The sequence below is a fragment of the Colias eurytheme genome, chromosome 9 (genome assembly GCF_061535395.1).
Source record: "Colias eurytheme isolate Ceu_HAF_F1 chromosome 9, ilColEury1 Martin Lab GWU primary, whole genome shotgun sequence".
NCBI lineage: Eukaryota > Metazoa > Arthropoda > Insecta > Lepidoptera > Pieridae > Colias > Colias eurytheme.
The window spans coordinates 5,745,513-5,759,753 of record NC_142988.1 but is presented as its reverse complement, the minus strand read 5'-3'; the positions used below and the strand labels follow the sequence as shown (position 1 = coordinate 5,759,753).

General features: G+C 31.9%; 1 protein-coding gene across 4 annotated transcripts in view; it reads right to left on the bottom strand.

Moving 5' to 3' along the window:
* Window positions 1-996: 996 nt before the first annotated feature.
* The window catches only part of LOC149905788 (voltage-gated delayed rectifier potassium channel KCNH8-like), a 42,204-nt gene continuing 28,959 nt past the window's right edge, over window positions 997-14,241 (bottom strand). The window contains exons 4-16 of one of the 4 annotated variants that reach the window (XM_090105739.1): window positions 11,873-12,010; window positions 9,661-9,917; window positions 9,323-9,557; window positions 9,083-9,246; window positions 7,906-8,122; window positions 7,518-7,697; window positions 5,389-5,588; window positions 4,599-4,848; window positions 4,248-4,363; window positions 3,875-4,161; window positions 3,599-3,791; window positions 3,100-3,246; window positions 997-3,024 (exon numbers count right to left, since the gene is read on the bottom strand). In XM_090105739.1, coding sequence (XP_089961865.1) covers window positions 2,548-3,024; window positions 3,100-3,246; window positions 3,599-3,791; window positions 3,875-4,161; window positions 4,248-4,363; window positions 4,599-4,848; window positions 5,389-5,588; window positions 7,518-7,697; window positions 7,906-8,122; window positions 9,083-9,246; window positions 9,323-9,557; window positions 9,661-9,917; window positions 11,873-12,010 — 2,861 coding nt within the window. In that variant the 3' untranslated portion in view covers window positions 997-2,547. The remainder of the gene's footprint in view (window positions 3,025-3,099; window positions 3,247-3,598; window positions 3,792-3,874; window positions 4,162-4,247; window positions 4,364-4,598; window positions 4,849-5,388; window positions 5,589-7,517; window positions 7,698-7,905; window positions 8,123-9,082; window positions 9,247-9,322; window positions 9,558-9,660; window positions 9,918-11,872; window positions 12,011-14,241) is intronic. The other 3 variants (XM_090105740.1, XM_090105741.1, XM_090105742.1) reach the window with 3 other exon arrangements.

Below are 14,241 nucleotides of genomic sequence, written 5' to 3'. Positions count from 1 at the left end.
AGATAAAAATAATCAATTAACAAAAATATTAAATTTAATGAAGTAGAGCAACTTTCACTTCGGTATGAAGGAAAATCGAGCGTAGAGCACACGTCAGAACGCTCCGGCCCAAGGAGCGCGACTAAAGAAATTCGCTAGGATTTTTCCTTATTATTTTAAATATTTTTTTAATATTTAAAGAATTATCAAAATTAAAAAAAAAAATTTTTTAAAGGATTAATACTCATTGGTCTTCAACCAACTCGAATAAATTAATGGAAAAAATAACTTTTAGCAGTATTTATCAATCGATTTTGTAAGGCAAAAAATGGGAAATTTAATGAATTTATAACGCTCTAATTAAGAAAATCATAAGTTTTTCGGCAATTGTATTCAGCAGTTTTTAATAACGACTATATAAGGATAATAATGCGCTGATCAGATTATGTAAATTGTAATCGGTTGCAACGTAGTGAGTGCACAAACTTAGCTCGAAATGATTTTGGGGGAAAGAGACTTATCTTGAAGGCCTGATTAAGGTAACATAAAGTAACTTTATAAATGTGAAAAAATTCACGCGCATTGCGTATATAACACTAATTGATAAACAAGAAAAAAAAATTCAGTTTATCATTTCTTTAGCCGGGAAAAAATTGTCAAATAACTTGTTGAAAACGCAATTTTGCTAGACTGCAGCCTTAATTATTAATTTTATCAAAATTTTGTATAGAAAACGCATTGCTTTTTTTATAAAAATCACCATTAATCACAAAATCGTAGGTATGCCAATCGATTGTTCAGCCTTCGATGTCTTAAATACCTTCTAAGTGAAAAGCTTTTATTACATCAATGATTGGCTGCTGAATCATGAATGGCGGTCGACATAAAATTCTGATTGTTGTTTTTTTATGAATTTCTTTTTTCTCGATAAAATAGAGAATCAATCTTACTGTGACGATTCTCTAATGAGGACATAAATAAAAGGAAAGAGGTATAATGAAATAAAAGAACGGTGCGAAACATCAAGTTGTCTTTATTCAAGTTTACAATACTAATATTTTGTACTACGAGAGAAAAATCATTAAGTTCATTCTATGTACAAAAAACATGTTAGTAGATATGCAATCATTTGATGCCTATCTTCATTTAAGACAAGAATAAAATCTCAAGAATAATAAACCGAGTAAATAAATAAAAATTTAGGCACTGTATCTTAAATATTTTCTCAACATATCACATTCATTGGCTCTATATAGAGTATATCATACACATTATTATATAATTCATATTTTATACTAGTAAGCGTTTCATTCTTAAAGAATTATTATCAAAGATTTATTATTAACACATTTTTAAGGTTCTGTAGGGACTTCGCAATAGGTATTAATTATTATACCTGTACTTATAAATATCGGTATTGAAATGTCACGGCAGAGTGGAACATTGAAACTTTGACCAAGGTTCCTTAAACACAATGGCCACCGAGTAATTACTACTCTCTACAGAATTATAAATCGACTTCTTTTGATTTTGTGCGAAATTAATTTATGTCTTACATATTTCATTACTGTGGTATATAAATGAAAGATATCACAACCAATGCCTCGATATAAAGTTATTGACAAAAACATTGTTTTTCATTGCCATAATCATGTGTTGATTTATCTCAATAAGTATTATTGCATGTAATCTTATAACATAAGTATTAAAATACACCTAAAATTTGACACATTTTTTACTACTTCACGAGATTAGTCAGTAATGTTCATCCTTAGATTTTAAGTAATATTTGATATATTTGATGAATTATCATCGTTAACATTACGATATCAAATATTTTTTACACATTACAATCAGATAGAAGACATAAGAAGAATGTATGTTGACTTTAAGACTCCTTTGCAAAAGGTTGTTTCACTAGAAAATATTTCATCGAATTGAGCTCTAGGAAGACTGCAGTTTCTCACATTTTTGGCACATCTTGTTTATTAGTATAAAGGTACGTAACAGGTAAGTATTGTCAGAGAAGTTACAATAATTATCAAACAAAATACAAATTACGAAATTTAAATAGATTTAAGATTTTACGAAAGTACTAAAGGTCCCATTGTTACATGTTGTATAAAATGTAAGGTCTTAGGACACAAAATTTAATTGAGTATAGGACTATTGAAAAACTGTAGTCACTAAGGAAATCGTTTAACTTACACCAATACCTAATTACATTCTTTGTTCAGAAAAACACGACTAAAAAAAGAACAAAGAGATTTAATGGCAATATTTTAAGAATAACACACTGCTGAGAACATCTGCTACGTATCACACATTTAAATGACTATAATCTAAACAGTGACTAGATAAATAAACAACTTTAACCTAATAATCAAATTATTTATATGATTTCTGATATGTACATTTAATATTGAAACGAGTGAAAGGAAATTTTATTTCGCCGACAGGAATATTTCACTATATTATAAAAATAGAAGCTTTCAATTAAACTTGTTGTACTAACATTGAGAGTTAACTTGAAATTATCTACTAATGAGCATATTGGAATAAATAATCTTAACTGTTAAAATTATTTTTGAGACTGTACGTGCTCTGGTTGGAGGCTCTCGTCGGTAACAATCGTTCGGACACTTCACTTATATCACTAGCAGAATACCTATTTCTTTTCATATTTGCACCTTTACAGTCTTTGTCAAATAGTCTTTTTGCCTCTGGCTGTGTATTAACACACTTGGCGCTGCCGGTGGGACTTATATTCGGTTCGGCTTTATCACTGGCCGTACTGGAGGGAGATTGACTTCCGTTTTCAGATTCCACGATTTGTTCTAATCCACTTGGCCGGCGACTTCGAGTGTCGTAATACTCTACAGCTGGAGCCATAACCGGTGTTAGGTTTGCCATGGGATCTAAGCCGAGTAAAAGCATCACGGTCGCTGGATGTTCCATTATGTATTGTGTGACGCAGTTCAAAAAAGGATCCGTTTGAGTGCATCGATTTACTTTTGGTCGCTCCGGAGTTATTGGCCTCTCCTGCTGTAATGCAATATATTTTAATACATTTGTCAAAAAATATCATTTGTTTATATTTTGTTAAATATATATAAATACCTGATCCCAACAAAACACATCAGGCGGATGACTGCAGCTGCGAGCTAGTTGATTTGGTGGAGTATTCCACTGCAAGTTAGGGTTAGAATGTGCGGCATGCCATACGGGACCTGTCATCTCCTGTAGAGCGTGGATTGCATTCCGTACCTATTTACAAAGCAAATTTACACTTGGAGAAACATAAACTTGCGTAAGTGTTGAAGACGAATAAAAAAATACTACTACCTATTTTAAGGGCAAAAACAAGGCAAAAATAATAGTAGATAAATAAACAGCTCTACAAATTCTAATGACGCTCTTATAAAATTACTGCTTAAATAAAACATTACTTACATATGCATTTAACTGCAACAACATGTTAGATTGAAAAAAAGATTAATAAAGTTTGTTTTTAACCAACGGACACAGCTGTTTTCACTAAATGAAATGCACGAATAAACGTACTGGGTTTACGAATATCGCACATGTATGCGCACACGTTATTTGATTGTTTACCAACCTCCATGCTGAGCGCGGCGACGTCATGATGTAAACTGGATACCTGTGTGTCGAGTCTCTCTACAGACGAACGTATTTCTAAATTTAAACCTTCCAAAGAGTCAGCTCTAGTAATTTTGGGCGTTGCTACGGAACGTTGTCTTTCAATTCTCTCCCGTAATTCCTTATGAGTTAATCGGGCTTGCCCGTCCGATCTGTAAAGAAAATATATAATATTGTTTTGATCACGGAATAGCGATACAAAGATGATTGTTTAAAAAAAGTGAACGTTAGTAACCTAAATCTTGCATGACGGGGACTACTGGTACTAGGAACCAGCGGTTTTTTCGGTGATAAAACCTGATCTTCTGCTGCGTTTTCGTCATCTTCCGATATCGATGGAAGAGTTAACGAGGGGTGTCCATTTCCATCAGATTCCTGTTCTGCCTCATATCCCTCTCTCAAATTGTACGTAAGGTCATGTTGTATATCATGTATAAATTCCTGCTGGTATTCTGGATACAAGCGCAGTACCTCAGCGAGACCAATCATGTTAATGCACTTGAGATCGCAGTAAGTGAGCGCCTGTAATATTAAACTTGCTCCATTATCAAGGCCTTAATTATTCAAAGTTTAAATGCAAATTTCATGTTAAGGGAAATTATGTGTACCTTCACATCGCTACTAGATTTGACGACGACGTCGGGGTTATTAGACTGCGATGTACCCGTACCGTTGTAAGCTTGTAAGTGGGTATTCATATCGCAACCCACTAAATCACCCTTTCCTGGCCAATAAAGATTGCACTAATTAATATCTACTTATCGTACGGATACTTCAACTATTTTATACTTGTGTATTTTTGTTCAAATTGTTCAAATATAATACAATTGTATTCATCAATTCACATAATAAACCCTTAAACAGCGTTTATTCTAAATTGCCACTTGTATAAATGTCAAGTAGCAGAAATAAGTCTTAAATACAGGAAATCTCGACGCAATATTGTTGTACTGACTCACCCAATATAGCAACAACCATATCGTTTTGCATCACTTCCATTGAGCCGTTACAAATGTAGTAAATGTATGTCAATGCATCGCCTTTGTGCACGAGATATTCGCCGGGTGCACAGAAGTTGTTTCGAATATGCAGAGATAGAAGCTTGAGGCAGCCCTGAGAGGCGGACTCGAATATAGGTAGCGACAGGATTTCCCTATGTAAATGTAGCGAAACGTCGCCTCTCAATTCTTCGGGGAATTCTTTTAGTGTCTAAAAAATAATACATCTACATTATTTAATATTTTCTTCAAACGCTTGAATCGTAAATAACATCCATAGAAATTAAGAAAAAAGTTCTATCATCTTGTTCTTTGTTAAATTTTATCTTTATCTTATTAAATTATAACGTAATGGCGAATGATGTTATTATCCTTTTTCTTAAAAAACAAAAAAGCTTAGACGGTGCAGATAAAATAGACCGTTTTATATTTCCACCTCATTTAATTCGGTTCAAAGCGGGATTTTTTTTCAAAAGAGACAATAGAAAATGCTTATTATTTAAGGCTCACGAATAGAAAAGCGATTAAGTATACGTATAATATTTATTGTTAGAACTGCAATATGTATTTCAGGTCTCGTTTACAAATGCTATTAATTTTGGCGAAACAAATTATTAACTTTGTAGGAGGGAGTGTGGGAGGAACTCTATTATACAATATACACTCTACATTAAATATTTCTGCGCAAATCTCCTATTAAAATGTTTATCAGATATCTGCATACTCATATAATAGTAATCAGTGAACTTACCTCGTGGATATCAATACCATGGTTGAGGGACCACATCGTTTGAAAATAGTCTTGCATGCGTTGTTTCAGCTCCTTAGGGACTTGGTTGATAGTAAGGAAGTCCTTCAGATCTCGCCATTTACTTTGATACATCGATCGGCGCGAATACATCCTTTGTATGATTGCGGTTACGTTACCGAACACCACAGCGTGCATTAGAGCTGATAAAACGATATAAATATTATAGTGTGTTAGCATTCTAATCTTTTGCACGCCTCATAAGCGAAGCGTTGAGGTGGGTACTACTGTCACTTCGCGCAAAACATCTGATTTTTCAAACTTAAAATGTCTTTATGTATCATACATTGCACTTGTAAGATAATACATACACACACATATTAAGAAAAAACACTATTTTTAACGTTCATGATATTTTTGATGTCATTTTTGTTATTTAAACTAGTTAAAAAACAGTTTAAAAAAGTTCTGTCTTGGACGTCCGTGTGTCTGTATGTGCGGATCCTTTTTCTTGTTAACACGATAGCGACCGAAATACTTTACTAATCGAGTCTTTTTTTTTCTCTTACGCTTGAGTATGCTCAGGAATAGAACCCTTTCATTTTTCAGGGTCTGATTCGATGTGGTTTAATTGTTATTAAATAAACAAAAATAATAATTAATAAATATTTATGAAAAAAAAATTATGAGGCGTGCACTTTTGGATTTTCCAAATTATTTTTTAAATCGGGTGGTACTTAAGCAAATATTATGAAGTACCTAGTCTAAAATATATTATCATTTATAACAGTAACTAAATTCTGTATAAAATAAAATTTAGTAATTGTCAAATATGTATACGACGTGTACACTGTACACTTATAAAATATATCTAGTAAAAAATATTCTAATTCAATTTATTTTATACTGAAAGATTGAGATATTGAATAATAGCGAAGCTGCCAACAGCAATACAAGAGAACAAAAATAAAGAACTCTCATTTAAGATTTCGGTTTCATTTTCTCTACTATTTGAAGATCGAAGCAACGTCGTTATTGCATTGTGAGATTAAATTAATATCTGAAGGGTTTCGTTATGTAATCTGACGCGCTTAGTATCACAGATGCTGAGCGAACAATACCTACTTTTAAAAGTAAGAAGTTATATTTAATATTAAGTTACATTATCCCATTATAAAGAAGTTTCGTAGTTTGGGAGAAAATATGTCTAGTTTTATAAAAAAACCTTGAGGTGTTTTGAACAACGGGTATTTTGAACGTTGAGACATTTTACTCTCTTTTAATAATAAATATAGGTATAAGGGTACATAATTGTAAATGTGAGACAAGAGATAATACTCTATCAAAATGATATTTCTTAACCCTTATTAAAAAGTATTGAAATAGATTAATAAAAACAAGAAGGAAAGCATGAGCACAGTAAGTAGTAGTTTTGGAATATTGGTGTTGTTAGTCAAGATATACCATGACTCTAGTCATATGACAGAAAAGGTATAATGTATAAATATCTTCCTCCTTTGTTTCTATTATTTCCAAGAAACACGTTAACTATATTTTGTCTGTAAGTAAAAGAAAATCCTCTTTATAAAATATGAGAAATCTCGTTATTTTCAGAGGGTGAATAATTCCCCTTTCGCAGGCAACAAAATCTAAACAAAAGACTTAATCCTTCTCTATATTTAGCTAAGCAAGAGTAAGTAAATAACGTGATAATGAAATAATGTTGACCTCATAGCAGGCAACTCATGTATAATGTAGTAATTACATAGAACTAATTTTATATGCCCTCGGATGTAGAGCACAATGCCTACTACTATACAAATGTAAAAGTTAAGGAAACCTTAGCCTATTAGCTCAGTTTATTAAAATAATCTACTACTAACTACATACTTTTAATATAGTTAGATATTTACGAAGGTATGTATTACTATGTAAGTATGTTTATGAGTTAAAGTTTTAAATCACTTATCGGTGAAATTCTCTAGCTGACCTAAATTGTCGACTTCTGTATCACACAATCAATATAGCTATTGAAGGTCTAATAATATTCACCAAGGTATTTATTAACTTTATTTCGAAATAATCGTATCTTGTCATTCACACACATAGATGATATGTAAGTAGAATCTAACCTCCGACCAACATAACCAGTATGCTGAAAATTTTCTCTGGCAAAGTGTTCGCTGACACATTTCCGAAGCCGACGCTCGTTAACGACGAGCAGGTGAAATACAGCGCCGTCACATAGCTTTCGCTGTGTGATATGTTCACTATTGGTATTTTCAATCTTTCCGCCAAGTTATTGATCCAACCTTAGGAGACAAAAAGAACACGTAGCGTTAATGAACTTCGTTTTTGTTTCGATTCGAAATAAAGGTATGTTGCTGAATTCAAAGGATTCTTTATGACTACAAACTATCATAAAAAATGTTCTTTCGTTTAATCCGTAAAGAGAAACGTCTCAATCGTTATATAATCATAAAAAATCTAACAATTTGGACTATATAAAATGGAAATTACCTAAATCCCAACTTTCATTTTTGTGATGTTCGATCTCTTTTTCGGCAATGATAAACCAAATGCAAGCGAGCCAGTGAGCGACTAACGTGAACGACAACATGAGTAGCGTAAGGATGAGGGCTGAGTATTGCGAGTAACGGTCCATCTTCTGCAGCAGTCTCGCGAGTCGTAGCAAACGGGTAAGCTTCACTAAGTGAACATTACCGTGCGTTGACTCCTATACAAAACCGAAAGATTACATTACCATTATAGATATTATAGATAATACATACCTAAATGTAATTTAATACATAAGCGGATAGTATCTTAAAAAAATTATTTAACGGATGTTAATTTATAAATATTACGGAAAATGAAATACCTATGGAAAATGAAATTCACTCGATTAAAATAAATAAAAAATAAAATAAAAAAGCCTATTTATTTCATGCAAATATGTTGACACTTGACATTTTTACAAAGTAACGCTTACGCGGTAAAAAAATAAGTGTATACAAAACTTGATTGTTAATAGTGTTAGTAATTGTAATTTTGTTGTATTCCAATGCTAATATTAATTATTTAGTTATTGTAAATAAATAAAAGAAATTAATTTAACGTAATGAACTAATCACTCGATTAGAAAAGTAGAATTATTTTCAAAAGGTGCGCTAATGTTATGTAGGTACGTGACAATTCAAAATATTTCGTTCTCATGTGGAAAATGGATGGACGATCCAATCATATATTTTCAACGTATATTTTCATAAGTGCCTATACGTGACAGTATACAATATACGTTAACATTTTCGTTTAATTCACACTTTGTAACCTAATGTGATAAAGTTTCTATTTATACCATCGTAGGTAGGTACTTCAAACATAAGCGCTTCGTGAAACACTGTACGATATGTTACGTATTAAAATCACGTGTAGCAACAAGTTGATTTTACAAGAGCTTTATGGATTTAACTCTCCTGGCTCTAACAATAGCTTTTGAAACATTTAGTATTCACGATAACTATCTATGATCTCTTATGAAGTGGATCGAACAATCGAGAATTTCAAACGAAGCGCACATGTTCAGAATCTAAACAGTTGCGACAGCGCTGAAACCGTTTGAAGTTCGTTGATACAACAATAATTAAAACTTCGCTGTTAAATTAATTAATTAGTCGGCATTGCTAACGTGTCTTACCGTCCCGCTGTATACGTCTGAAGCGTAAAGTAGGTCAAAAGGGAGCGCGGCCAGGAGATCCACCACGAACCATGAACGTATATAATTAAGAGCTATCGCTTTGGAGTCGGATACCACTTCCCCTTTCTTGCTTACAAACGTCGTTCGGAAGTTAAGGACGATATCTGAATATAAGAGACATCTTAATAAGTTGATATTGAAATCATTTTAATTAGATTTTGTATAAAATTTATATTTTACCTATAATAAAAAGTGCTTCCACTATGACATCGCTCGTTACACTTATCCTGGGGTGGCCTTCGTCAACGAAACTGGCGTTATATGGCACAACAACCGCTACATAAAATGTCGCTATTAGGATTAACCAATCCCAGAAGGTTTTAAAAACGCCATAATGCGAGATAATAAATTTGGACTTTTTTATCGCTGACGTTTTGTACTCGGGAAGCGGGGGATCCGACGAATGTAGCAGGTTCTAAAATGTTCATAAATTGTTATGTATTTATACATTCATTATTTTCGTACATGTTATAAATCTTAACTAAATGCAATTCATTTGTTAGAAGCGATCGGGGTACCTTACTGACATTGTTGAGTTTTAGTTTAGACTTCATTTTATCCGGTTTGTAGTGTCCTGAAAGCTGGTAAAGAACGGCCCTGGAGCGCCGCCTGCCCATGTTAGCGGGTGAAGGCGCTTCGGGGTCAAGATTGCCATTCGGGTCTGGAAGGAGGCAACTAGATTCAGCTCGGAACCGGGCGCCCAAGAGTGCCGCTGCGGGTACAAATGGGGACAACGCTAGAGTTACCACGCCAGCCGAAGGCCGCACCGCGGCTCCTGTACGCATAAACCACCCTGTTACTAAACTAACTGTTTGTTTGTAACCCTTCCACACGACTTTACAAAACAAAAACGTTTCAAATAACATTAAAATTCAACGCGACGAATCATTATAAAGGACGTAAAATATTATCGAAATAATCAAAGCGCTCGTGTGGAAGGCTCCTAAAAGCCGTTACATTAAGTGCTATAGACGTAAAAACGTTACAAGTACAGGATTTTCTTTGTGTCGTAAGCTATGAAAAGTTTTTGATGATGGAATCACTCGACAGTCACGCAAAGGATAAGCATAATGAATATTCACGAGAAGAAATGTGAATAAATGCGATACGAGAAACGGATTATTTGAGGTATTACTGTTTTGAGGTAACATTTGAAAGTAAGAATAATTTACCTTCTCGGATCATAAAGAAAATCCCATACGCGTTTATTTTACTCCAAAGAAGTAGGAATGGATGAGATAGCAAAAAGTTACAAACATGCGTCAGACTTACCTATTCACAAGATTAATTATTTTAAGATTAAGACGAAAATACATGCGCATAACTAACCAAATATGTTTATCTAATATTGTTAAGGGATTTTCCTTTTTTTATTGTTCAGAAATGAAGATTTAAAGAATAGCATTACTTAATTTATTAAAATAATAAATTAATACCACGATGCAACTTTAAGTTAGAATAAATATAATTTAATACGATACTTTTAAATGACCTTTCTCAGCACTAACATGCATTTTGATGAGCAATTTGATGCAACCTAGTTGTTAAACACATTCGATTAATATCACTTTTCAATGCTTTCAAATATGAGAATATTAAAAAGTGTGTAAATAATCTCATTAGAATGTTTTATGTATTATAATTTATTGTATTAAAAATAACGAGAAAATTCAACGACTTGTTACTAAAAATTAAAAGGTTTTATTACTTTGAAAATTCAGCTAGACATATTTGATGGTAACAAAAGTAATTTATATATATTTTTACCCCAAAAATTTATCACTGTTAACGAACCTGACACTTTTATTGCAATACTAAAATAACAGGCGTATTATAGCACGCTATAAGTGTTTATTACGCTCATATTACGGATATTAATTACCTGAATTTTCTTGAAGAAACATAATATGTGAGCAGCAGATTCACTAACAATGGTCTATTAACTTTCGATAATTACAGGGTGGTTTCGGTAGGTATTACATATGAAGCGTAAATAATTTTATCTTTACAAAGAAAAATTGTATACGATATATTCTACAAATAAATAATGGGAGTTATCATATATACCTACTTTCCTTTCTGATCACAGAATGTTTAAATATTATAATTACCTATTGCCGGCTCTACATATATAATTGAAGAGAAGTTTTTCCAGGGTTCTACACTAATCTATACTACTGTTATGAAAAACGTTCTTAGAATAAATAAAAATAATAGTAATAACTAATTACCAAACCATATTTGAAGCTAGCTAATTAGCTACCTAAAACACAAATTGAATGAAACACCTACAAACATTTAAATGAGTTTTTACCGTGCGATGACGATCCAACGAGGGGTCTAATGTCACAACAACGTGCTCGGAACACGTTACAGGATTGTAAAATGTACATTTCGAAAGAATTATGTTATATCAATAATCATATTATTACTAATCTAAAGGTATTCCCCATTATATGATTGCAAGAGCCTAATTTGTAATTGCTCGGTAGATCTACGTGGTGGATTGCAATATTTTAATTGTTACTTATCTATTGGTCTATATATTTTGTAGTCATGCTTAAGTACTATAGATATCCTTTATTACTAGTAGGTATATTTTAATTGGAAGTAGAGGCTTGAAGAGAATGCACGAGTACGTATAGGTACATTCAATATTTACACAGTATTTTAAAGGGTAGGTAATATGCAATTAAGGTATCATTCAAAATATTGTTTTAGTCTACTTACCGCTATCGAAGTCCTCATTAGTATTCATGGCGGCCATCTTTGTATTTGTGATATCCTTGAATGAGGCGAGAAACAACACGACCTCCCGTTTCTCATTTTTAATTGGAACGATATCGAGCAGGCACCAGAAAGGTGTTCCTGTAAAATAAGACTTATGTAATGGACTAATGGAATATGCGTAAGTATTGAAAAAAAAGCTGTAATAGTAGGTCAACCGTTAATTAATAATTTTATGTTGTGGAAAATCTCTAATAATCTTTAGTGATTAATGTACCTATTATAAAATTAAATAATTTACTAAACTATAAAACTATACCTACACTTTAGAAATCTTTGCAATGCCTATACTACTCTTGTTAATTTTTATTAATTATGAATGAAACATACATTAATTTAATTTAAATTAGAAAATGAACAACATAAAACCTACAGTAACATTTTTTTATTATTTAATAACATTAGACGATGTTTACAACGTTCTACTGAAATACCAACCCGTGTCGATAATTACGTCCACATTCTTCCCGAAGTTCTTGGATTTGAGTGGATGTTATCATTAATTTAAAACATCATGTTTGCATTTTATTTAAACAGCTTATATTTTATTCTTAGTATTTTACTGAGTTTATTTTTTGTGGAGGTGAAAGCAACATAATATGTAGATATGTATACCCACCAAAATGATATCAATTTTAAGGTCTTAATATTCAGCAGCTGAATAATTATATCTACTATAATTAAATAGTATTTAAAACTCCAAAGACTTGTTTGTAAAAAGAATTGTGACAACGCACATCTGTGTGCTTGTAAAAGTTTAATTTTGACGAAAGGAATCGTAAACTTGTTATAGGATTTTGTTTACGATAGCGGCTTGGAACGCGTTGAAAAGCTTTTATGTACACAATTAAAGTGTTTTCATTTACTGCTAAATATTTCCTTCATATCTCACATAAGTATATTTGTGTTTGGAATAATTATCTACTCAGTACAAATTTTCCATCTAATAAAGCATATGAATTTATGTATTTTGGTCACGAAAATCCTAATCATTTTCTTTCCGTCATAAATTTAAGACCCTTTTTTTCATTTTTCCGTCCCAATAAAGCTCTTTTTCAAACTGTGAAATAAAAGGTTTGTTATTCTTGTAAATTTAAACGAAACGACTAATTTACTGTGAGTGGCAAGAAACTCGACTAAGAGTAATTAGCTGTATTTCAACTTCCAGAGTGGCGATGACAACTTGAAATAATATCCTCTACTTTTCAAGTGAATTTTAAAATGAGTCTGCGAAAATTTGCTTAATTCATGAAAAAATATCAAATACAAGTTAGGAATTTGTGTTAAAAGTTACGATGTATCAAACCGCAGCTGTAGTCATCAAAATGTAGTTATGTGTAATAATAAAAATCACAGTAAATATGTACATATATATATTAAAAAAAACTAGAAAGTTAGTATTTATTTTTAATGTCTGTAATTTTTTGTACATAGAGATCTTTTAGCATACCTAGAATTTCGATTTTAAATACCCACTGAGGCTTGAACATACTGTTGAAATTAAAACATTTACTGAGTATGGTTATATCCCTATTGAATACATTTAATCATTATAGTAGTTTGTATTAGAGAGATAAGAGAACAAAAGCAATCAATCCAATTGGGTTAAAGAGAACAAGATCAGATAATTAAAAGCCTTATTTCTAATTGAAATGAGTGATTGTTGCTATAATGAAATATTGTGTTAACAATTTGAAAGAAATATCTGAAGAATTTAAAGAAACATAAGCGTAGGTAACGTAACCTAAGTCTTAACGATTTTCTTCACAGTCATGTCAAGGTCCTTTGACAGATTTCTAAAATCACTGGGATTAAATCAAATATTAAAGATATATTAAAGGTATAAATTCATTTATACCGATTTAACTGAACATAAATTTTAATTATAACTCTATTTTCACAGCTCCATTGTGTTTTAATTCATCATTTATGTATTTGATATCTATTAAACTCTTATAATGTAATAGATAATGAAAATTGAAAAGATGTGATCAGAATTGGCTTTCCAATTTGCAATTAAATTGAGCCGTCAAGTGCAATCCAAAGATAAGAGTGATCCTTATTCTTTAGTATTCAATAGCGAAGTTTATCACCGGAACTTGCTATTACAGTAACCGTCACAATATTATTTGGCTTATCTAGTGTTTATCTTATTCGATTGTTTCTATTTTTGTGTGATCTACACAAATTAAAACAATTGTTTAATTTTAAACAAATTACATTTGTTATTAATGAATGCGAAATATGACAAAAACCTATTAAACATATATGAACTCACTCGTTAGATGGAAAGTGATGAGATAAAGGCGATC